Genomic DNA, 26160 nt, shown 5'->3' on the forward strand with positions numbered 1-26160 from the left:
CAGGCAGTCTCCAACGACAGACTCATGATCTGATCTTTTCCTATTTTGCAGTTATGCAAGGTTTGGATGAATTTAGCTCTAGAAAGTCCTAGTTCTGGAGCTAAACTCCTTATCAGCATTTCACAACTCAGAGAGGGAAATAAAGATCATTAAGAGACTGGCAGAATATGGTGCCCGTAAATCCAAGCTGGACAACAGTGTGTGGGTTTTTTTTTCTCTCACATCTCTGCTCAGGTAAGAATTAGCCAACTAACATTAAAACTCATTCTGGTTTTACACTTTTCAGATGATGCTCATGTCTCATTTCAGCCACTGCTAATGACAGCAGTTTAATTCTTCCAGGTTTAAGCTGGGATTGAACAAGTCTGATTAAATATAGAGGTTTGTAAATTTTAGATCACAATCACAGAGTTTACAAAAAATAAATTTAGTAGTGATTTTTATCTCACCTCTACCTAGCAAAGCAGCAGCCACCGGTAAGGTAGGTTCTGCAGTGTTTTGGGTTCAGTGCTGTTGAGCAGATGGCATTTATTGACAAACCTGCTGCTAAACTGTTTGCATTCCTGGGGCTGTAGGTGCAGCCAGCCCAAAGCACACTCACCGCTCATTACGAAAATACTCATTTCCCTGGAAAACCATCTGTGTCATTCAGTCATGGCAGAAGCCCAGAAACATCCCATTCCCTTCACCAGCTCCCCAGCGCTATTTATGTGCATCCATGCCTGCACTGTGTTTCCTATCTCCTTTCTGAAGCCCTCATCACTCACCCTACAGTAAACACAGGGCAGCAAGATGAACGGGACATGAATTATACATACCATTTCCAGGTTTTTAGCCTTTCAAATATGAACTAAAGTCCATAGGTGCAAGAGAGTGGCTAAGAGCAAGGCTTGCTAGTGGAGCAACCTAAATGACATTGTATAATGTGCTGCTTTCACATGAAAGGGGTGACGGAGAGAGAGTTGGGCAAGGAGTATTCCGAAGAGGTACCAATGTGGTGTGAACACAAGCACGGCCGGCTACCTGGTGTAAGATGTGCTGTCACCCTGGCTGTAGTCTGACAGAGCCACAGAGGCAGTGACCAGTGGACAGGTCCTGCATGGCTCCTGCAGAAAGATGTGAAACCTCAGCTCAACCTCAGCCCTAAAACCATCGACACTTCCTTGTTTCCTTAGGACCAACGACACATTTGGCACTGGGAAGCTGAGAGGTGGGTAAGGTATCATTCCATCATTCCCTAGGAGCTATTTGCGTACCTCTCAATTAAATTTCTATGCAACAATTTGCTTAGCTAATTGTTCAACTTTTGTGGTGTCATGGCACAACCCCTCCATAAAGACATCCTTAATTGAGGATGATGAATGCACCTTGCCACTCCACCCTAAGGGGTGGTAGCTTCTACATCTTTGTCCTTATCTGATTCAAAAGGTGTAGAATTTCACTCAGACACACTTTTAATAACAAAATAAAGTTCCGCATTGCATCAGAAATGTAGATGTGTCTCTTAGGGTGGATAGATGATGGCCCAGATTGGCTTGTCACTGATTTCCTCCTCTCTACATGGACAAGAATTCCTTTTCCTTCACTAACAGATTCATCAGGCATCAGATGTCTCAATAGTCTTATATCTGCGTAAGTCTTGAAAATGTGAATATGGAATCATAGAATCATTTAGGTTGGAAGAAACCTTTAAGATCATAATTAAGTCCAACCCTTGACCCAACACTGCCAAGTCCACCGCTACAATATCAGACTGACATTGTATATGAACATAGAGGTTGCCTAGACAGGGGAATCTTCTTCCTTAATGATCTCCAGTGCTGTTCTGAATGGGGACCTGAGCAGCCCACTCCCCCCTCGCAACTAGCCCTGCTTTGAGGTCCAACTGTACCAAGTGACCTCCAGAGGTCCATCCCAAAATACATTTTCATATACTTCTGTGACCATGGAAATGCACCTATGGTATGTTTCATGATTTGGAATAATTCTTTCGAGTATCCCATCCAAGCATAATTTGTTGTATCGAATAGGAATTACACAGGCACTCTGCAATTAACGAATTAAACCTAAAGAAGGCACATCTATAAAGCACTCCATGGAGATGACGTGAACGCCAATAAAAAACTGACTTGTATTTCTGACTGGTCGGCTCTCAGGCTGTATAGACTGTGCTCAGTTTGTTGTGTTGGGCAGACATCAGTGCTGAAGGGTGCAATCTGCAGCATCCACACTGGATGCAACCTGGAGCAAGCCAATGCTCTGACTGAAGAGGGACATTTGAACTCATATTTGGGCTGGACTAGCACATCAAGTAAAGACAGAGCCATAGCAATGGGAAACACTCAACTCAGGCACTTTTAAGCGAAATTTAGGCTTTCTGAAACAGAATAAATTAAGAGAGTCCCTGCTGGGGGAGGAGGTAGCACAAAATAGCTGCTGTGCTTCAGCTTACACCCTCTCTTATTGCGAAATAGCTTCCCTGTTTAGACAAGCCCCAAGAGATGTAGACATTTATAATGCGTATTTAATCTTTCCATCTATTTTTTTCTTACTGTTTTGATGTTTCCCCAGGCTTTGAAGATTCAAGGGGTTTTTTTTTCCCCAGAAACTACAAGTCTTAAGGCAAAAATAAAGGCAGCTAGAAATTGCCTGCTGCCAGTCAGACTGAAGAGTTTGTAACTTCTTCCAGCACAGGAAATGTTCAGTGTTTTAATAGCAGTGACCATGTTGTAACACATTTATGCCCTTAGGGTTATAGAAATCCTTCATTCACAACATTACCCACCCCGGATCATAGGACTGCTAATATCTGTAGTGTCATCGTGCTTTTCACCGGTATCAGGAGATAGACAGCTCCATTTGAGAGCCATCCCTACTTGCCTTCTTGTTCTGTTTAAGCCTGTATCAGGTCTGTCTGGGATGGTGTTAAGTTTTACCCCCAGCAGCCCCACTGTGCTGTGTGTTGGCACCTAGAAAGGTGCTGGTAACACACCAGTGTTTCGGCTACTGCTGAGCAGTGCTCCACAGCATCAAGGCTGCCTCTCCAACATTCCCCCTCACCAGGAGGCTGGGATGGACAAGATCTCGGGAGGGGACAGAACCAGGACCGCTGGGCCCAGCTGACCAAGGGCATACTCCAGGCTGTGTGCCGTCTGCTCAGCAATAAAGCTGAGAGAAAACAGGAAGGGAGGGCTTTTGTTGTTACATTTGCCTTCCGGAGCAGGTTCAGTTTCATCAGAACACGCAATAGGCTCAGCAAGGGAGGCCGGGCTCTTTCTTTTTACAGATGTTGCGTCTCCAAATAAAGTCCTCTGCAAGACGAAAGTTTTCCAAGGAGCTTTTATTCTTTCTCTGCAACCTGAATGAGAGGGAGTTCCCGTACAACACGCAGCGATACTGCGGGGCCCCTCTGCACCTCTGCCACCCTGCAAACACCAATGTCGCTGCTCCATGGGAAAACCCATCCTACCAAAACCTGACAGCAAGCTCTGTTAGATCAAGCTCTGACAGGCTGAGAGAGCTGCGGTTGTTCAGCCTGGAGAAGAGAAGGCTCCTTAAGGGGAGACCTTAGAGCAGCTCCAGTGCCGAAAGGGGCCGACAATAAAGCTGGAGAGGGGCTTTGGACAAGGGCGTGTGGGGACAGGACAAGGGGGATGTTTAACCTGGCGGAGGGCAGGCTGAGACGAGGCGCTGGAGGCAGGCTGCCCAGCGGAGCCGCGCTGCCCGTCCCCGGCAGCGCCCAGCTCGGACGGGGCCCGCAGCGACCCGCTCCCGCCGCGCCAAGCGCCCTCTGACGTCACCGGTGACGGAGGAGCCCCGCGTGGCCGCGCCGCGCGCGCGGGTTCCCTCCCCGCGGTGGGAGCGGGGCGGGCACGCGGGGCGGTGCGTGGGGCGGGCGCGCCGGTCACCTGACGCCGCGGCCGCCGCGGCCGCCGCCATTTTGTCTGGTAGCGTGAATGTGAAAGGGAAAGCCGGGGCGCAGCCCGCGGGAGCAACAGGGCCGGGCGGGCCGCGCCGCCGCCGCCGGCGGGCGAGGGGGCGCCGCGGGGTCTGCGGGGAGAGCCCCCGTCACGGCTGGGTGAGAGGAGCCGCTGAGGCGGAGCCCGGCGAGGACTCCCCGGTCGCCGGCCTCGCATCGGGAGGGAGCTGCCGGCGCCCGTCCCCCGGGCGGCTGCGCTCGCCTCTCCCCTCCCCGGCCGCGGGGGAGCCGCTGTCCCGGCCTTGCTGCCCGCCGCGGCGGGTCCGCGGGGGGAGCCGCCGCCAGGGCCGCGCCGATGATGTCGGGGCAGTCGATCACGGACCGCATCACGGCGGCGCAGCACAGTGTCACCGGCTCGGCCGTGGCCAAAGCTGTCTGCAAGGCGACGACCCACGAGGTGATGGGCCCCAAGAAGAAGCACCTGGACTGTAAGTAAGACCCTGCGGCGGCCTGGGCCGGGCAGGGGGGGCCTGGCCGGGCCCGGCGGGAGCCGCTCGGAGCCCCGGGGCAGGCGGTGTGGCCCCTCCTGTCCGCAGCAGGGAGGAGGGGATGTCGCGTACAGCTGGGAGAACCTGGCCGGTTTGCTCTTCAAAACTTGCCTTACACGTGGAGGGAGCGAGCTTTGTAACACCCTGTCGCGCCCGGGAAACAAAATTAGTGCAACCTTGTGAACTCTTCCCGGTGAGAGCTTCTGAGCCTGCGAGCTCTGGGCGCAGCCCTGCGCGTTAACCCGGCACCGGGGGGAAAGGTGGGTTGAGTTATGTGGGTTTGCTGTTGTGAGCGAGAAGCTAAATTTTTAAGCACTCTTCCGTCCGTCTGTGCATCTGGTGGACTGCAGGCTGCAACGTTTCCTGAAGGAGCATAGCTTTATGTCTTATGACTCTTGAAACGAGGTAAAAAGTGAGGTAAAGGGAAGGGTAAAGGTGGACCAGTGCACCTCTCCAGAATGAGAGTCTGTTGTCACCGTTATATTTAAACTGAATACGTTAAAACACCTTTCTGCATACCAAAAGAGGCAGAAAGCTGGTAACTAGAACCCGTGATACCCAGAAAAGTGTCGGTGGTGTTGCTTTGTTTCATGGTTTAGTAACAGGATAGCAATAGAAGTTACTGTTTAACTGCGCTAAAGTGCAGTGAGTGCTCCAAACCTTCTACATTGTGCAGTATGCTTGTTCAGCGTCTGTTAAAAGTGAAGTTAAGTGTGTGTGTTTCCATTAGGGAGAGGAAAGAAGATGTGAAGCTTTATGAGGGGTTCTTCAAAATCAGTGGAGCAGGCTGGTAGTTTTGCAGGACTTGTACAAGTTGGTGCTCAGGGGAATCTGCTGTTCCAGCTCACAGAAGAAGCATAAGCAGTTGTGTGGTTTGAGGATAGTTTGGTGCTCTGACACTGTGGCACTCTTCTGTTAAGACGGACTTACTATGTGAGAGCTTTTGATGTGGATCAAATAGTTAAACACAAACAAATATGTATCGCATTCGTTATTGATCTGAGTGGAATCCAGCTGCAGTAGTAAATGTTGCAGCTGCTGTGTTGAATTTAAAAGCCTTAAACCTGGGTAACTGTCAATTTATTTTTTGAAAGACACCTTTTTAAAGTTACCTCACTTCATCTCAACTTGTGTTCTGCCTGCGGTAGAACAACCTCAGGAGGTAACCCTGGAGTCCAGAAATGGTAACGGAACAGGAAGCCAGAAAGTGGTGAGTTTGCTCAATAGTTTGAGAACTTCTGAAGCTTAAAAGATGTAGCGCACTGGTAGAAAATATCCTTAAAATCATTACATCTACTGTAAGTTACCCCCACAAAATAAGAAAATTGAAACTTGGAAAAACTCTTGAAGAGCATAAGCTGAGATTGTGTTTTGACTATGGAATTCCTTTGGATATCTTTTGGTACAAACCTGTCCAGAGCTGTCAGTCTCCCGTAGGTCCCCTTCTGTGCCAGATGAGTTCTGTGTTCTGGTGTAATTCACTTCCTCAGACTTTGGCCTAAGACAAACAAAAAGCTTGTTGCAATTTGGTGTCTGAAATAGGGGAATACTTTGGCGGGGTAGGAGTGGAAAAACGAGGTGAAATATGGTACTGCAGATATCTCTGCAAGGGGTTAAAAAAAAAATACCAGTGCACATTCTCCACTCTTCACTGGGCGTACCCAGGCACTGCTGTTCAAACATCTGCAAGCCTTTGTGTGACACGTTATTACTGATACACAAACCTGGCTTACATTAAACGCAGGTAAGTAAGATACTAGTTTAAGTACTGTAATCTCTGGGGAAAAAAATCACACAGTGTATTTGCAAAGATACAGTGTGAGTAAATTATGAAGGAAGACATAGCTTGGATTTAATGCAATTCACTGCTAGTTGCACCTTGGTCGCTCCGTGTGTGTGGCATTCAAAAATGCTACACCATCTGGTATGACTTGAAATTGCTGCTAAAGAAAAAGCTTCCAGAAGATGTTTTTGAGAGTTGCTGTAGTTGTATCAGGGATTGTGGAGGAGTATTAGTTTATGCACTCTATTCAGATTAATTCTTAAAAACCCCCCCCTTGCTGTTTCCACAGCAATAAACACTATAATATTACAATATGGGTTTTTACAGGAAGATGTTACACTTGCAGTGTTTGAACTAGTATTTAGGAGTCTTGGGTTTTGTCTGGCTACTAACTGCTGAGTAGTGTAGTCTTATTTTTCTTGAAAAGCAAAAAAAAACCAAACAACAAACCCCCACACAAAACCATCCCAAGCCTAAGCAATGTCAATGGGAATACTTGGTGGGGTTTTTTCCGTTCAAAGTAGGTCACAGTGTCCTAAATAAGTCAGCAGATCTATTTCTGTAGTATTCTGTAATATTTTAGGATAACAAAGTATTTTACAGAGGCTGATATTTTCTCTTAGTGGAGCACCTGAAGGTCTTTGTCTCTTTTTCCTCAGTGTGGGTTTCCTCACTTCCCCTCCTCCTGAGTTTGGGTTACAGTAGACTGGGGCTAGGTTATGCCTTTGGTGACACGTCTTTTCCTGGCTAACTACTGAAAAGCCATAATAAAAAGATAAATTAGAGCTGTAGCCACATTGGTAACTGGCTGAGTAGACTTGCGTGTAGTCCAAAATTTGGCAAAACACAACCCTCTAAAGGAATTGCATCTTAAACTTTTAAACGAACACAGTAACAAAGGAAAAAGCAACTCCTGTTTAACTTGTATATGGCCCTCTTAAGCACAGGGGAGGAGAAAGTAGTTAATGTTACTCATCAAAGCTTAAGACTTTTACACAGGCTTTGGAAATCTTGTAAGAAGTGATAATTCAGGTACTGCAAAGTTGTATTATGCCACAGGAGAAAGTTCAGGTCTCCACCAAATCATTCTAAACTTGAAGTTTTGCCAATAATACCACATTATGACTAGCACAGTTTGGGGTTGGTTTTGTATCTGCCTGTTCTTACTTTCAGTAGCTAAAGCTCATGAATGCTGATGCTGTGTGGCTCTTGCAGAGATACTTCAGTTGTGATACAGTAGTACCAAGAAATACCCCTGAACTCTTCCACAGGCAGTAAGGTGCCTTTCTTGAATTTGAAGCTCCTTAGTAATCTGTGAGGTAATTGAGGAAATTTAACTTGAAAAACAACAAAATAGTTAATGTTGTTTGCATCTGTAAATGTGAGTTTTACTTAGCAATTGCTTTAAGCTTAAAAAAAACCCCAAACAAATAATAAGCTATGGGCTCTCATTTATCCTTGTTTAGTGGGGGAGTGCAATAGAGTAGCTGAATTGCTTTGCTTCTGGTAAAGTAACTCTAAGTTCAGATTTAGCTATTATATAAATGAAACTTAAAGTTTGCTGGCAAATCTGCTCTATAAGAGCAGATACAAATATTTGCATCAGGTGCTTTCTTTTAAGTCCTCCAGCAAGAACTGTTGCATTCCTTAGGCTATGCTGAGAAAGTTTGCTGAAGTGGATCTTCCGTTTTATGTTTTTGTGAACTTATAGTTTATGGTGCAGCTTTCAAAAAGAAAATGTAAATTTTTTTCAAGACTGCTGGGGTTAAGGCAAGTGGTCTTAATTCTTCTATCTGTCTAGAGCAGTTTCAGTCCTGTGACAAAATGGAAGAAATACAGGAATATTAAACAACCGTGGTTGTCTTTAACTCAGGTATTTGCAGCTCTCTTGAGAGATGTTCCTGACTCAAGAAAATTATTACTTTCTTGTTACTTGAAAGTTGAAAAGTGTCTCTTTTTTTTTTTTTTCTTTTTGTCAGTGCCTGGCTGAGATTTTTCCAAAAACCTGAGAGAGATATATATATATTTAAAATAGTTGGTTTATGCATGCTGTTTTCCCAAGAGCTGTATGGTTTCATAGATGATGTGCCAATATTTGATGGGCTGTGGAAGAGAAATCCTTAGTATTCTTCTGGCAGTAAGATTTCCACAGCTCTTCCAGGCTGCTTGAAGACCCCTGTGGTACTCTTCTGGTTTAAAGCACTTTGATTTTTTTCTTTCTCTTCCCTTCCCTCCCTCCTGGTGATGTTAAAATGTTTCTAAATTCCATTCTGGAAATAGCACCACAGTTTCACTTGCAGTTGAAATGCCTCCTCTGGGTAATTGGCAAAATACTTTGAGTTGTAAAGTGTTGATATAAGTAGTGCGATAAGAAAATGAGCATCACTTGCCCTACAAATTTCATTCCGGTTTTTGTTGCCAACATTCGTATTACAGTTGCCCATCAGTCTCTCAGGTGCATGTGTTCCTTTATACATCCACAGGTAGGATGGTAGTAGTCTTTTCCTCCTTTGCCACCAGCTGTAACAGATCCATAGTTTGGGTGTAAGTTTGTTCGATGTAGATATTCCTATTGCAGACTCAGAAGAATCCTATTAGAGAAACAACACTTGCCTTTTTTGTTAGGTATCTCAAGAGCTGGAATTCGAACGTGTTGCTGGCTTTGTTATTACTAGTTGTAAAATAATAATGAAAAAATTACCCTGAGTATCCTTATTAAAGAGTCTTTTTAAACTTAGGTTTTGCAATACACTCTTAGAAAAGTCCAGTTTTGGCCTATAAAATGCACCGAGATTTTTTTTCCCCATTCTTAGGTTACTATTTTAGAGATTTTTTTTTTTGCTTAAGCATGTGCTCTTCGGTATTGGCAGCTGTAGCTTGTGAGTTTATGCATTCAAGGAGATTGAAACGAAAGACCTGAATTGTGCTAAGTGCCCTCAATAAAAATTGTCTTCAGGGAAGCCAGTCTTCAGCTTGTGTCTAAAGTGCATGGCACTTGCAGCTCATTCAAGTCCTCTAACCTCAAGCACAGCTTGAATTAGGCTCTGAGTAGCCCTACTATGTGAAATCTCATTTTGGTTGCCTTTTAAAATGGTCAGGCTCACATCTTACAGGAGCAAGTACAATGTGCTGAAAAACCTTACTAGCACTTTCATGGAATTACTAGAACTGCACTTCTAAATCACATGGAGCTACACTTGTGGAATGAAACAGTACCATGTGAGCTTCTCAAATGCACCTGAGGTCTATCAACTTCCACTCTTACTGTCACTTGACAGAAAATTTCTTTTAGTCTTGTGTACCAAAGCAGAAGGCAGTTGCTCCCTTCTGAAGGTAGACAGACATCTGGATGCCTTCTTGTGGTTTAAACCCTTGTGATGGCATGATAAGCCAAAGCCTTTCTTTATGGATGTGTGGCTTAAGGAGAGAGAGGCATTTGATGTAGTTGCTAACAGTATAATTTCTGTCACATTGTGTTTGAGCAGCACTAGGAGAACATAATTTTTATATCAGTTGTAGACATACCTATATGCAAGGGATCTCCAAGGTGTTCAGCATCATCTTAGGGTCTACTGGAACATCTGTTCATAGACCTTAGCTTGAGGGAAGGTGACAAGGTTGAAATCTCTGTGGGAGTGCTGGCAGTGTATGAATGAAATTACCTTGGCTAATTTGACTTGAGACCAGAAAGCGTTTGGTTTTAATATGGATCTTCCCTCCCAGTTTCATTTATTACTAAATAAGTACTCTTAATATTGAAAGTCTTTAGTGAAAAAATTGAGTTGCTTAGTGGTCCTGTGTAGGAAAAAGGCTTTGTGCAGGAATAATATTTTCAATAGGCTGTGTGTGTCTGACCTCAGCAGATCAGTGGAATTTCTTTAACTGCTCCCTCATAGTAATGTTCTAGGTATTGTTATAGGTATTGCTCTGTATAGAGTTTGTTGGTTGTTTTCTTTTGCTTGTTTAGTTTTTATAAACTAAGTGTAGGACTTGTAACATATCTGTGCTGGTTACAGATACTTCAGTTCCATGAAAAATACCAAGGAAGTTCTCATTCAGTAGATGAGGCTGTTGAATTAAAGTTCCAGTTTTCTCTGTGTATAAATTCTGGAATATACAATTCATCCATTATATGGAGCAATTGTTGTCTGTGGACTGTTTGGACTTCTAGAAATGTTAAAGTACTTAATTTGACACAGCATCTGATGATGATGTAGCTGTGAGTTATGAGCAACATCTATCAATTGATGTGGTTTTTGAGACTCTTCATGTTTGTAAATATTGAAATGTTTCAATACTACTCAACAATAAAGTTTTGATGTATAGCTTAAGACTTCTTTGCAGGGTTGCTCTTTCATTCAGCATTTTGTGTGTTGCTAATAAGGATGAAAGTTTTCAGCCCAACTTTCATGCTTTGTACGTATTTGGAAACCTTTGGCATCAGAATGAAATTAGTAACTTATTAGAATTGGCATTTTATAGCTTTCTACTTCAGCAAGATACTATCTAAAACTCATTAGTTTGTTAAAATCACTCTGGTTATTAAGTTATTCTAAACAGTGATCCTTAATCAAAGAATTTAATATTCTTAATAAACAGATCTTTAAGATATGTTTGTAATATATTCTGTGCAGTGAAAAAGATAGAAATTCCAAGTGCAGCCTTTCTGTGAAGTGTTTTGTCCTAAACTATCAATGTGTGATCTCTAAGTTCATGTTTAAATTGCGTATGATAACTTTGTCCTGTATGTAGAGCTAATAGGACAAGTTGGCCAACACCCCAATATTCAGTTGTTGCCCAACTTCCCAAGCATCTACTCTGCTTCGAGTACTTAGACAGACAAACCGCATGAACAGCAATGCTGCTCTGCAGCCAACAGGCTGCTCACAGACTTGGCTTAAAGAGGAGGCCACAAAGGAAGCTTTTCAAACTCAGTGTTTGCTTTACTGGCCTTGCCCAGTCCTTAAGGTATACTTTGATCACACCTGAGCCAAATTTAGCTCAAGAGAGAATAAATGTCTAATGTGCATGTATTGAGGGGTTTAGAATAGTTCTGGATTCAGTTCTTTGCTTTCTTCTCAGCAGGCTTTTTTTTCCCAGGTATCTGCTGGAGCGTGTTCTGGTTTTGTACAATACTCAGGCAGAGACATGAAGCGTTCTTGACTTCCCAAGTTAATGTTCTACTGCTGAGTTTATAATAAGTCTTGGACACAAAGAGCTTTTTTGGTATAAAAGCCCAAGACCTGCCATGGTCCACCACAAAATACTTGGTTTGCATCTGTAGATGCAAATTCTTGCTCTTAATTCTTATAAAAAAGAGGCTTATCGCAGGTTTGTAGCATCTCATTTGCTATCATGTGTGTTGGTATGCAAGCTTAGGTTGGAGCTGCAGGGTCCTTGCTGCCTCTTGATCTCATGAGGCACAGATGTCTCAGCTTCTCCTTGCTGCTCTGATTTTTCCTGGTGGTGGTTGTTTGGTTGGTTGTGGGGGGTTTATTGTTGGGTTTTTGTTTGTTTGGGTTTATTTTGTCTGTCTTTTCAAGATTGAGTGGGTTTCAGACAATAATTTGGGCATAGAGTTTCTACTGGAGCAAGTTATCGATGAGATGCTGAGAATCCCATAAAATTATTGAAATGCCTTTGAAGTTCATACTTGGAGTCTTTCAATAAAATGCAGTGAATTTGAGCAGGGAATGTAAAATAGCTCAATTATTTCTTATAATGCATCCAGTAAGAATTCTCAGTGCAGAAACACAAAATAAGGATCCTCTTTGAGCATATAGCTTATTGTAATGCTTTGATTTTTTTTTTCCTTTAATTTAGATCTAATACAGTGCACAAATGAAATGAATGTGAATATTCCGCAGTTGGCAGATACACTCTTTGAGAGAACTGCAAACAGTAGCTGGGTTGTAGTGTTCAAAGCTCTAATTACAACACACCACCTCATGATGTATGGAAATGAGGTAAGACATGATTACTTCTCTTAAAGCCTCCTTGACAGTGTTTTAAATTTTTTTCTCAAACTTTGAAACATTAGATGTGTACTTTGATTTTCAATGGTCTTTGTTTTTCCTCTGCTGATGGCTGTAAAGTACTTCTCCAGAGAAGAAAACATTCCTTCATTATTTCAATACTGAAATATATCAATATTTGTAATATACCTGCAGGTATCTGGGCTGGGCTACGAGGGAATGATGAGTGACCTTTCTACAATAAAGAGCTTTATGAGCTCTTTATGATGAGCTTTACTTCATTATGCTGGTGCTTACCAGTAAGAGCACAGCAGAAGAGTCGTTAGCCCTCCATACATGTGCAGCCAACCTATTAATAGATAAGAATACTTACTAAAGGGGGGAGGAGTATGGTGACTAGAATATTGGGTCTTGGAAATCATCATCTAATGGGGTAAATCTTCATACGTTGTTGCTATTAACATTCCTCCTAAACGGGTTTCTGTTGCTTTTAGTTCACTTAAATTATTTCATCACTATTTACGAAAAGCCTCTCAGACAATACCATGGCATTAGAACTGTAGTCTCTCTTAGGCAGGCCTTCTGTTAAAAACTGACCTTTGTCTTGCTCAGGTGGCAATTTAGTCTTGAACTTGTGTGTAGGCATTCTCCTAATATAACTGTTGACTACTGGTAATATTGAAATGATGATTCTTAAGGTACTGCTTCCAGCCACTAAACTACTCTGAAAATTTGGTTGCCTCCTCTCACTTCATTGAAATGACCTGTAAAACACAACATGCTCTTGGTTAACACTTCCCAACGTTATTTATGTGCTTAAATTGTAGTTTCAACAGATAATAGGTTGAAATTAGAGGATAATACAAGGATAAGTAAAATTCACTGCTTGGAATTCACTACTTAGAATAAGTATGAAGCTAAACTGCATGCTGTAAATCAGTTTGTATATTTTACTCTCTCTTATTCCAGTACAGTTCATATCTACACATGGAAGCTTGCAAGAAGAAAATAAAACCAGAACTGAACCATAGGAAAAATTAAAAACTTAAGAGCTGTGGGCTACCAGTCAGTATCCGTTTGCCTGTGCAGTGTTTTGTAGTGACAGAGAAATTTTCGTGTCTTCTCTTCTGCTTTGAATGGATGCATTTGAAACCTGAAGAAGAGTTACTTTATACCTGCTGAGATAATGTGGCTGGAACACTAGTTCTGTAATTTCAGGTGGAACGTGAGTGGACTCCTCACTGCTCTAATACATTAGAGGAGGCCCTTTTCTTGTACATATAAAAAATTATCGGATGTTGGACTTCTATTTTAAGTAGAACTAAATACAGCAGAAGGTCAAAGTGGTGTCTGAGTAGTTACTGTCTTGCAGTTTCTTGTTCAACATGACTGCCTGTTTCTTGTGATGAAGTTTTGGCTAAAACAGGTTAAGATTCCTCTCACTTGTGCATCATGCAATGCAAGACCTCCAACATCTGGAGGGTGAGGGTTAACCTTGGGCCTTTTTAAAATGAGGTGCAGAACAGTAGCTAATTTTGAAATGTGTATAAACACACTTTGAACATTCACTGTTCTGTTCCTGACCGTGTTCCAACTCTTTTTCTTCTACATCTCTTCGAATGCAGTACTAAGGCATACTGATCATAGTCCTCTTCTATGGACTAAAACGCATACAAAAGCAGCAAGAAAGTCAAGAAATTGCCATCACAGGAGATCTGTGTGTAACAGTGGCAGAGAAGCTTTTAAAACTGTCTTGCTATCTGGATGTGTTTGTCTCTTCCTGTTGCATTACTGATGGAGCCAGCTATTATTTGTCAAAACTTAACTTTGTTGTTAGTCAGATCAGTGCATTACAATGTGTGTGTGTAGCTATAACCCCAGTGCTGCTGCTGCTCACCACAGTTCAGAAGCATATTGTTACTTTTAAACTTTGTAACTGAGCCTGTTTCCCACTTCCACAGCAGCCCCAGAGCTCTGTGAACTGTGGGAGCTTGGATAAGACAAGTGGTGTTTTTGGTTTGTGTTTTCCAGCTCGTCTATTCTAAACTACAAATTTAACCTAAGCAGCCTCCTCTAGGATTATTAGTCTTTTATTCATAGGGAAATAAAGTGTTTTTATTTAATTTTATATTTTTGCCAAAGAGTTTTGGATTTCAGAGGCTTTGCTAATCAACAGTTTCTACTTTTCCTTTAATTTTTACCCTTTTAACTGATTTCTATTGTTGATAGAGGTTACTCGAAACAGTTACAAGGTAAGTGTAGCTTTCTTGTAATATGCTTAAATGTTTTGACTCTCACAACAATGATATTCTCAACTTCTTCTTCACCAACAGCGCTTTATCCAGTATCTTGCATCCCGAAACACTTTGTTCAATTTAAATAACTACCTGGACAAAAGTGCCATGCAGGGTAAGGACCTTTCACTGAAGGAAGTAACTCTACTGCTTTTTGGCTCTGTGTCGGTGCACACTAGGATAATGGTAACAAAGATGAGCTGTAGAAACAGAACCCCTTCCAATCTCCCGAGAATTATTTGCCAATTGTAGAAAACATTTCTGGGTCTTTATGTGTTTTTTGAGGCATTGCAGATAAGTTACCAAAGTCTTCAATATTTTAGTAGGAATGCATTTTTAGACTAATTTTAAGAATATCTTAATAAGAGCTACTTGGTTCTTGCCTCATACTTTAATGTGTTTAGGTGTTTATTTTCATAATTGCAATGAATACTTCCCTAATCTTAGCAAGTTGGGAAGAAACTGTAACATCACATCTCAAGGTGAAAAACAGTGAATCTCGACTTTGGGAAGTGCCTCTGAGGAGCTTTTTATGCAAGTTGATGAAAAATGGGCTTGTAAAAGAATAGGTCTTGAAAAGAGCTTTAAAAAACCTGTACCCCCTCAAAATGTCTAACTTAAAAATGCTTAATTTTCAGGCTATGATATGTCTACCTTCATTAGGCGATATAGCAGATACTTGAATGAAAAAGCACTTTCATATAGACTTGTAGCAGTTGACTTCACCAAAATGAAAAGAGGGTAAGACTGTTACTGCTTCTTTTGTTTGTTCTTCCATATGGGGGGAGGGAAATGGCAGTAATTGTTGAGCTTAGTGTAGATTTGTGTTCCTTTTGGCCCTTCGAAGCAGTATAGTGTTGTTGAAACAGCATAATATGCTGAGGTCTCTTGGTAACTTGTAAATATGTGTCTTCTACTGTGTAGGATAGATGGAGTGATGAGAACCATGAACGCTGAAAAGCTTCTGAAAACCCTTCCAATCATACAGAACCAGCTTGATGCACTCCTTGATTTTGATGTAAGTACTTTAAGCCCAGTGTTAAGTAACACTCTCTCATTTTGAAGTGAGAGTTTCATTATATTATTAAATACTAATTTACTTTCTCATTGCTTTCTACACAGGCAAATCCAAATGAACTAACAAATGGTGTTATAAATGCTGCCTTTATGCTCCTCTTTAAAGATTCCATTAGACTTTTTGCAGCATACAATGAGGGGATTATTAATCTTTTAGGTATGTGAGAATTTTCTTAGCTTTTGAACTTTTGTGTAAGATACTAAGAGAACTAAAGAATACAGACAATTTCTGACTGCAGTTTCGTAATAAATTGTCTCTGCTCCATTACCAGTGAATTAAGCCTGTCTTAGTTTCAGTGGCAACTAGCGTAGGCTTAAACATATGCTTCTACCTAGAAGAATACATCATGAAACAGAAGTTGAGAGGAGAGGGTGAGACTAAAACAAAGATACCATATGTGCAGTGGGTAACCTTTGCATTTGGGCTTTAAAAGTATTAGTGAGATAGCTGGTATTTTGAGTGTTCAGTATAGTCACAGTATGACTGACTTCTGTTTTCCCATAGTTTATAGCTTGACTATTCACCTTTACCTGGTACCTGAGCCTACATGAGCCTAGTAGATGACATGTAGGATTTTTTGTTCAAGAGCAGTAAGCTCTTAGCAAAACCTTATAATGACTACGTAAGCAAATTCTGAATGAAAACATCTTAGTTTGTTCTGTTAATGCACTAGTTTTTTACTCAATGAAATATCTGTAAGAATACAGGGCAAAACCATAAAAAGTGAAGGATGTGGTTGATCCTCCTTTTGGCTGGTCAGTTCAGTATTTGTGCCACTTCAGTAGCTGTTCTGATGTCTTTTGGATATTGAGCCCATTTACAAACATCACAATATAATGATTCAGGGTCTAAAAATGTAAATATATACCAGGAATATTTTCAATTGCTAAAATAATTTGCCTCATTGCCAGCTAATAAGCTGACTTTTTGAATATCCCCCTAAATACCTAATTTAACAATTGCAGTGATTCACATTGATGCTTAATAAAGCTTTGTGTTATATTCTAGTGTACCAAAATAGAAAAACCAGTGTTTTCTTTTGATTGACTTATTACAAAAGGTGTCAGGTACTCATGTGAACTTTAAAATCTGAATAGCTTTGAGTTATTCCTGTCAGAAGCTTGTCTTGAGTTTACTTTTATAATATTGTCTTGGCTTTTTGCTGGGGACGATGTTACCTTACATGAGTTTTATTTGCATCCTCAGAAAGATATTTTGATATGAAGAAGAACCAGTGCAAAGAAGGCTTGGATATTTACAAAAAATTCCTAGCCAGAATGACCAAATTGTCAGAATTCCTCAAAGTAGCAGAGGTAAATAAATCTGTGTCTATGGAAAGGATGTTTTGCTGTCTGTACTGGTACAGTAGTCTGTATTCATAAGACCAACTTCACAAACAGATTAATATCTGCTGAACTTTGCTATGCAAGGAAGTATTTTACAGATTAGCTGCTTTAAAGATTGTGTACACTCATTAACATGAAGTGAGATTCTTGGGTATCCTTTTTATTAGCCAGACAACAGAGTAAATTTTCTGAAGTGTTGTTATAAATTGCACAAATGGTCCAAAATGTATGACCTGAATGTTACAGTCTGTTCACAGTGCTCTCCTTTACTGTAACTGCTAACAATGGAGATGTAATTCTACTAAGCAGGGCAGGTGTTTCTAATGCTCCCAGTAAGCTTTTCTGTGTGAAAGTTAGGCTGGATGAAAAGTTGGGTTTGCTTTGAGATGCAGTTTAATGCACTTGCAATTGCTAAGTTTCAGAGAAACTTGTACCAGTTTGTAAAGTTATTAATATCCCTTTTTAATATGTTAGTTTCTAGGTAACATTCAGACATCACTGTTTTTATTTTCATTGCCACTGCATGTAGTAATGTACTTTTTTCTTTTTTCTTTTCTTTTTTTTTCTTTCCCCCTTGTAAACCCAGCAAGTTGGAATTGATCAGGGAGACATTCCAGATCTTACTCAGGTCAGTTTACACATCATATTGATTAACCCAACAGGTTCTTTGCAAGTTCCTTCAGTTCATAGGGGCATTGTATTTCTAACCTAGGACCCCCAACCCAACAGGGCAGAGGTATTCGGTGTTCTTTCTGTAGCACAGAGTAACCTGATGGGTAGAATAAATGGCAGTCTGTCAGGAGACTTGGGCAATAAACTGGAGTGCCTTAGAGGTTTAGAGTACTCAGGGCTGGAGCCAGTGTGAAACAGTTAAAATCTAACATGTAAACTTTTGAACAGTCACATCTAATCCTACACTACCTCACAAATTAAATTTCATGTGTAAAAATATATCTACTATGAAGATTTGCTTAAACTTCATCAGTGTCTTTTTAATATGGAAGTCAAATCTAAACCACAAGCTTCCATTGTCAGTGGTGGTTGTTACTGCCTACTCTTCCATCTGAAATTATACGTGTTTAAAATGCAAATCTCTAATGCTTGCTCCTAGCAATTAATACTAACCCCTTTAAAAACTTCTAGGCCTTTGTTCTAGGAAAGAAATACAACTGTAACCAGCAGGGTAAGAGCAGGTAATGAATGGAAACAGTAGTTTGATGTTTTCTGTTGGTGTTTGATCTTAGCATCTTACTCTTTGACTATTACTGCAGTATTCAGTTGGTCTGTACTATGCTAATCAAATTATATTCAAGTCTGAAGTGGTAATTCACTGGGTTTGTGTGCACTTGTCCAGTTAATTGGGTCATTATAAGGCTCTTCAAAGCATTTTTTTTCTTTCTTTTTACTTGAAAGTTCACTTTGCTGCTTTTTATATCTGAAACTTTCAGTGAGCAAAACCCTTTACAGCTACTGTTCTCGCAACATTTTCTTTCATTTAATAGCTCAGCTCTTTAGTTGTAAGTGCACTTAGATGTGAAAGGCAACTCTGAACCATGGTGGTAGATGTCAGCATCCTGTGTATTCCACAACTCCAATGCCACCGTTAAGCACTCCGCTCCTATAGTAAATTTCACGGCATTTAATAAGAGTTGAATAATTGTACATCCATTTAGTGCCACGTTAAAAGAACTTGCTGAAATTTAATACCGGGCTTTCACAGAAATTTAATTTTCTGTATGCTTACATTTCTGAAACAGGTTCTGACAGGATCATGTCTCTGTTTCTCCTCTGGTCTGCCATATTTATCTCCTAATTCTTTGTTTATGCTTCTGCTGATTATTCCGTTCTGGGATATGCGTATTTCAGAGTTTCTTTAAACTGTTCTTGACAACAATGGTTTTATCTCTTTAGAGGTTTATTATTACTGCTGCTGTATAACTGTTTTCCTTCCTTGATACTAAATTCACACTACTGCCACTTTTGCCAGTTCCTGTGTAGAAAACATTTCCCTTTGCAGGTGCCCTATTTCACAGTGATCTTGCTGACTTTCCGTTTATAGCTGTTCCTGTATTTCATGAACGTAACTGGGTCGTTTTCCTCTGTATGGATGTCAGTCTGTCAGATGTCTTTGGGTGGAGGAAGGGAGGCTGAGTCATAAAATACAGCGTTTTTCAAGTCATAGTATCTGGGTTAGCCCAGGCATCTTCCCTGACGTCAAACTACTAAGAATGTCATCGCTGATGTTGTTGGGTGTCTGCAGCAATGAGAGAGTTCAGAGAAGTTACTCATTGATTGGCTTTAGGTTTTATGGTTGAGGGGGTTGTTTAGAGGGTTTTAGAAACAGTAAGTAGAGAATATGCTTTTCCATGCAGAGAAGTTTTAGGGTGGTCTTGGGGAAAACAAAAACACAACACTAGGAAAAAAAATTCTGCAGTTAGGGTATAATCTCCTTTCTGAAGATTATCTATGTAGCTGTGCGTGCAGTGCCTTCTGCAAACTCTTAACATAGCAAGTGCTGTTGCCAAAACCAAGAATGCAACTTATGTGCCCAGATGCAGACCTACTCTGGGGGAATCCTCACTTCATGTCTCTGTGCCACTCCTTTTAGAGAACCACAGCGGATGTGCAGGATGGCACAATTACTGATGTGTGAGATTTTGTTTGTTTTTAGTGGATGAGGAAACTAATCTGTGTACTAAACAATGATGTGTTGTCTAGAAGCAGTGTTTTATAAATACTTTAACTTTCGTTTTATCAATACTCTTACTAGGCACCAAGCAGCTTGCTTGAAGCACTGGAACAGCATTTGGCTTCTGTGGAGGGAAAGAAAACAAAAGAAGTCTCCGCTGCCATCAGGTGAGCAGCTAATGAATTACAGTGATTGCCCATACTTAGGATTTGTCATCTTCATGCTAAGAATTTTCAGGGTTCAGTCATTTGGTGTTCCCAAATTTTATTCATTTCCAAATATATCTTCCTAAAAGTATAACTATCAGACCATTACTAGTGAGTAATGGTCTGATAGTTTAGTCACATTTGAAATCTAGGTATGTCTGCCTGTGTCTCTGACAGACTTATTATGCTGTAATAAACCACTGAGCTGAGACTTTGTACATCATTCTTTTTAGCTTTTACTTGTTTGAAGTCCTTTAGCTTATAAGACTTCTAAGGTATTTGGGTTTTGAGGCTCTCTTTACCCAAGATAGGATGGTATTTATCTTCATTGTCCACCTCTCAGACTGAGAATTTATCTTAACCTACTCATAGAAGTTCTTTGATCCCTTCTCAGAACAGCCAAATTAGCTGAGATGCTTTGTGGTGACAGGAATTCCGGGTTGGGTTTTTTTTCTTTCAAGTACAGTATCAATATGTATGAACAGTACTTCTGATGGAAGAGAGATATGTTTTGGCATAGGCATTCTCCCACAAAAACATCGTAGATGTTGATAAATGTATCAGTGTAAGCTACATTCCTGAGCTGCTGTCTTGCTGCTCAGACCTTTTTGTTTGGTTTGCAAGTATCTGAGGGTTTACTACACAATATTTTGCTAAAAACTATCCTATATAGGGGATAACTTTGCTTTGGTCACTGCTATATGTATAATATGTACAAACAAGCTTTCTGTGCCTCTGCCACTTGAATGGAATAGAATTCCAGTCTAATCTGTATGATCTTAAAGAAAAAAGACAGCTGGTAGGTTTTGCACCTTCCAGTTCCTACCTGCTGAAACTTGAGGAGGTAATCCTGTGTGCTCACACTGCTTTTTCACCAAACTCCATTAGTGAGGTGTCTGCTTTTCTTCCCTTACTCTGTTACAGAAAGACTGGAATGGAGGGGGAGAGACACACGTCTAAGGCACTTGATGATTAAACTATAAGTGATGTATACCTGACTGTTTCTTAATAAAACTTTTTTAAAATTATTACTGTTTTAGAGCTACTGCCCTATCCAGGGCTGTTTCCACACTTGCCTGTACAGGAATGTCGTTTAGCAGGATGGATGAGAAAGAAAAACAGCAGGCATTGGAGGAGGAACAAGCTAGACTGCAGGCACTTAAGGTACTATATTTTTTACAAGTTTGTATTCTGAGATTTATTGGGGGTTTAACTGTACACAGGTGGAAACTAAGATTGGCTTAAAACTTGGTGGGGGGAGCCTCTCATCTTGAGAGACCAAGACATGATTCTGTAGGATGCAGATGTAATGGCTGCTGGTGACCCTTTTACCAGGAGTATGACTCAAATAGAAGACACCTAATATAAATCATTTATATTCTTCCTTTCAGGAGATTGTTATTTATCTCAAAGATTCACAAAATGAGTATACAACAATTCGAGGTTACATAGCAGCTGAACATAGAGCATTGTAAGACTGCTATTGTAAGACTGATTGTTGGTAGGAGGGAGTTGCTTGTCCCCATGATGTATGGAATATGGCTTTAGTGTGATGCTTCAGTCATGTTGCTCATAAGGAGGTTATATACTACAGTTCTGCCCACATTTAACTGCTCTTATTTATAATTCTATAGTTTACTTTGAAAAACTGTTTGAAGTCATACATGTATAGGTATAATCCATGGACTTTGAATAATAAGATATTTGAAATGTTTTGTAACATGTAGCATTTGGATTGTGTTCTCCCTTGGTTCCTCGATGTGCTTTCATTTGCTCACTGGTACTTGTTGAGTAGTTGTCTTAGTGAGATCTCTCTCTCTAAGGCCTGAATCCTGGTCCTTCTGGTTCTTTTAATCCGTTTATAACACTGTTTCCTGAGAACATACACAGTATAAAATCTCAAAGGAGACAAAATGCTTCTCTTGCTGAAGGCTAAGTCTGTAATTCTGTTGTGTCCCAGGCATACCCAAGTGGGACAGTTGGGAATTTTTCTTGTGTTGCTTTAACATCTCTGGACATGCTGAAACAAGGAAGTAGCTCTGCTCATGTCATCTGGAGGCCATGTTGTGAGAGCCTCAAAACTATTTGGAGTGTGAAAGCAAAATTTAATGGTAATGCAGAGTTGAGTTTTGCCTCTGGAGTTATGGAGGTCTATTGAAGATTCTCTCTTCACTTTCCTGCCAAAAATGCAAACTGGGTATCTTATCTTCCAGGAGCAGCGATTAAGAGAGATTTCCGTAGTATCAAATTCCACTTCCATATCAGCATCCCCAAGCACCTTATCAGGAAAAAGTGTGAATACCACTGTAGATGTTGACCTCTTTGCAGTACCAGCACCCACAACAAATAGGTGAGAGATACTTTGCTTTCTGAAGCAAGCAGAAATTACTGCATTGGCCTGTAGCTCCACAGTCAGCTGCAAACCACAATCATGATTGCTTCTCAAGTCCTTCTCCAGAATAACCTTTTGCTGATGCTTTCCTGATGTATTCACAGCAATTTTGGTTACAGCCAATAATAAGTACTTAATTACTAGTTTTGGTTTTTACTGCTATTATTGGTGGGTTATTAGTAAAGAAGAGAAAGTCAGATGGGTGTGAATGTTCGTATAACACAGGAATACAATGCCTACTACACATCTTAATGTTTCTCTCTCTCTTTTCTTATTCAGCATGCCCAACCTTTCTAGTGACCTTTTTGATCTTCAGCCTGCATTTGTTCCAACTGTGCAGAGTACTCCAGCTATACTCACATTAGCAAGCAGTGCTTGGGGAGGTGAGCTGATACCAGGATTTGACTAAACAATGGGTGAATTCTTGGAATACAAGAACAAAATACAGATTCATATTTACTTGAATGTACATCTTAAGCCTTAATTACTTTGCATCCAAACATTTCTGTCCTTGACAGAGTATAAGTCATCTGAAAGCTTTGGTGAACTGTTACAGAAAAGTTACCTTTTTTTAACAAATAGAAGTAGTGTCAGTGTGCAGTAGATGAAATGAAGGAGATATTCAACAAAAAGGGAACAGATAGAAGAAATGTAACTAAAAATTAAAGTGTAAAAATGCTGGGCAATACAAACTAACCAGATGTAACTGAAAAGATGCTGGACTAGTATATCCATTCCATTAAGTGATATTTAATATACTTTTCATTTAAAAGGTGTTGGTGACTTCAAAGTTCTTATAACATAGCTGTTCTTTCCAGTTTCTTGTGCACAAAATTGTCTGTACTCTCACCAATCCTTCCAAAGTATAATGAGGATAGATATCAAAGTAAGGTATGAAATGCTGAAATAAGGCAATGTTAACACTATTGTAAGTGTTGCTATTTTAATAGGTAGAATTGATTACCTTTATGTGCTATTTAAAAGGAAGATTCTTGAAGCCAGAAATGTAGTATCTAACTTTTTTGATTGATAAATGTTCTGTTGTTCTCCCCCTCCACCCAATGGCAATACTGTAACTATTTTCCCTAAATAGAGCTGTTAGATGTTTTTATCGGAAACTAAGAATTCGTGTCTTTTAATGGTCAGATCACTAGGTGGAATATTTAGGGTTTGACTTTGTCTAGAGGTTCTCATATTCAATCATTTCAGTCTGTTTTTCTTTTCCACTGTTTATACTCTGTATTCTTTCCTTCACTTCTGCATCTGAAAGGTCCTTTCTCGTCCTCAAATGGTTGTGTTGGTTCTCCACCTCATCTGGACATCTTTGACATGAAGCCAGTTGAAGAAGCTGTAAAATCTACCACCCCTTTCATCAATTCTGCTTTTTCCTCCAAACAAACGGTGGAACTGTTTAGTGGTAAAAACCCAACCAAACAAAACCCATGTCATTTCTTTGCAACTGGAGATGATAACGCTAATAAACTGGGCCCTGTAATCTTTTTGTGGTATGGGCCAATCTTCACTTTTATTAAAAAGTGAAAATGGTGCATTAATTCCAGATGTAGTAAAAGATATGTTTCCTTAAAGTTTTATTCCTACAGTTGAAACAACTCCTCATTGTGTTCAGCTTGCCCAGCAAAGATATCCTAAGACTTGTAATGTTGCTGGAATTTTTGCTGATTCCTTTCAAACTGCAGCCCCCTTCTGTTTTGTAACGGGCAATGCAGGAGCCGCTTGAGCTTTTCAAATCTGTTCAATAAAAAAAAAAATCCTCTTTTATTACTAAAAATTCTTAACTGTAGACTTAATTTTTGGTTCTCTTCTTTCTTTTTCTCCTTCAAACTGATCTGATTTTCTTCTCTCTTTTTACAAAGATGACTTTAGTGGTCAAACACCTACATATGCTTCTGTGTATCATCCTCTGACTGTTGATGGTAATTTGATATTTTTTAACTTTCTAGTTTGACTGTGATGAGTGGCATTACTCCATGGCTGTATTTGAATACTCTAACCATTTTTTTTTTTCCAGGTTTTCCTCTGCATTCAGCTCCTCCACATACCACCTCTTCAACAATTAATGTGGACTTTGATGCTGGTTTTGGAGGAAAATCTACAGCACCAGAGTACAGGACTACAAGTGGTAAAAAACAGTTTATGACTAATTTATACCCGACAGGCAACACTTGCTTAACAGTTTAGCATAATTGCTATTGCAGTTTAAATTTAGAATCACAGAATGGTTTGGGTTGGAAGGAACCTTAAAGCTCACCCAGTCCCAATCCTCTGCCATGGGCAGGGACACCTTCCACTAGGGCAGGTTGCTCCAAGCCCCTGTGTCCAACCTGGCCTTGAACACTGCCAGGGATGGGGCAGCCACAGCTTCTCTGAGCGCCCTGTGCCAGCACCTTGCTAATCTAAGTCTCCCCTCTGTCAGGTTAGCATTGCCCCTTGTCTTGTCACTACAGGCCCTTGTCAAAAGCCCCTCTCCAGCTTTCTTGTCAGTCCCTTTAGGCACTGGAAGCTGCTCTGAGGTCTCCCTGCAGCCTTCTCTTCTCCACGCTGAACAAGCCCAGCTCTCTCAGCCTGTCTTCATAGGAGAGGTGCTACAACCCTCTGAGCATCTTCGTGGCCTCTTCTGGACTCACTCCAACTTTCATAGCATAGTACATTTGCAAGCTGATTACAGGGCTGATAAGATAATTACAGTTGAGCTGATCGTCACGTTAAAATTAGCTTTGAGTGATCATGTATACTGTAATAACTGTTTCTTCTCTTCTTCTGGGGAATGAACTTTGAATGTGGCCCACTGGATATCTCTTAACTGGTAAGCTTATGTTAGTCTGTTTTCAGTGCTTATGACTTTAGTGTTTTCTTGTGATACAGGATAATGAGTTTCCTCTAACTTCATTAAGAGGCATTGTACTTACAGAAATGAACTTGTAAAAATGTGCTGCTCGAAGAATAGCTTGAGTTATGACCTTTCTCTTGGTTGGTGGTATTTTGCTCTGTATTCAAAGTCCTTATGAACATACAGCAAAGGAGCTCTTGTGTGCATTTGGGATACTAGCAGTATCATGAAATTACTCCTATATTTTTACAAGAACAGTTAGAAACTATCTTTAACAACCTTCCCTCTTCGGTTTCAGGACATTATCTTAATTTAAAAATACTGTCAGTTACTGCTAAGTAAAATTAAAGATTCTACTGATTAGTGGCTACAGTATAGTATTCCATAAAGAACCCCAGAGGTTAATCTATGCTTCTGTCCAAGTGTTAAACACTTCTAGCATGTTGAACCTCCACTTACAAATAGTGAAACTACTTTGTGTTCTATAAAGAAACCACCTCCCTGGCCTATCAATGTCTTTTATTAAATGCAATGGAACTGTTTTGTTAACAGCTGCTTTTTTGTTCGTTCTTTAGGTTTTACCTGTCTAGATGATGTATTGCAACCCACAGTACCACCGCAGGGTCAAAGAGCCCCTTTAGCCAGCCAGCAAAACGGGAAAATTTTGGCAAATGACCTCGATTCTTCACTTGCTAATCTAGTGGGAAGTAAGTGTGAAGCTTTTAAATCTTTCGCGTTTGTTACTGAAAACAAAACAAGCTCCCCTCCACCCAAAAAAACCACCAAAACTTAAGGATTTTGTCTGTTTCTCTTCTCCCTTCCCTCTCCCCCTAGATCTTGGCTTTGGAGGAACTCCACCCAAAAAGTAAGTGCATATATGTACTTATAATGTTCTCACATGAGTATTTGGTAGTGCCTGGCACACTTTACCAGCACTAACATGGCAAGAGTCTCAACTCTTGAAAGTAATCTGGTACCAAGAACAGCACCGCAGCAGTGAGTTTGTGCTCAGTTACCCTCACACGGTCAACCTTAACTTAGAAGTAGTTCAATTCATTTAGTTTTTCAATTGCTGTATTTTT

General features: G+C 40.6%; 1 protein-coding gene across 7 annotated transcripts in view; it reads left to right on the top strand.

Moving 5' to 3' along the window:
- Positions 1–3908: 3908 nt before the first annotated feature.
- LOC115612779 (phosphatidylinositol-binding clathrin assembly protein-like) overlaps positions 3909–26160 on the top strand; it is a 28004-nt gene continuing 5752 nt past the window's right edge. Inside the window, exons 1-18 of one of the 7 annotated variants that reach the window (XR_003993149.1) lie at positions 3909–4407; positions 12074–12216; positions 14559–14634; positions 15158–15260; positions 15444–15537; positions 15642–15753; positions 16804–16910; positions 17530–17571; positions 19714–19799; positions 20879–21002; positions 22052–22188; positions 22510–22613; positions 23501–23647; positions 24105–24164; positions 24260–24370; positions 25014–25054; positions 25654–25785; positions 25913–25943. Coding sequence is in view for 5 of the 7 variants with exons in the window: in XM_030497507.1 (XP_030353367.1) it covers positions 4275–4407; positions 12074–12216; positions 14559–14634; positions 15158–15260; positions 15444–15537; positions 15642–15753; positions 16804–16910; positions 17530–17571; positions 19714–19799; positions 20879–21002; positions 22052–22188; positions 22510–22613; positions 23501–23647; positions 24105–24164; positions 24260–24370; positions 25669–25785; positions 25913–25943 (1727 nt within the window). In the remaining 2 variants the exon portion in view is untranslated. The other 6 variants (XM_030497507.1, XM_030497509.1, XM_030497504.1 and 3 more) reach the window with 6 other exon arrangements.

This window comes from Strigops habroptila, chromosome 9, assembly GCF_004027225.2.
Source record: "Strigops habroptila isolate Jane chromosome 9, bStrHab1.2.pri, whole genome shotgun sequence".
Taxonomy (NCBI): Eukaryota; Metazoa; Chordata; class Aves; order Psittaciformes; family Psittacidae; genus Strigops; species Strigops habroptila.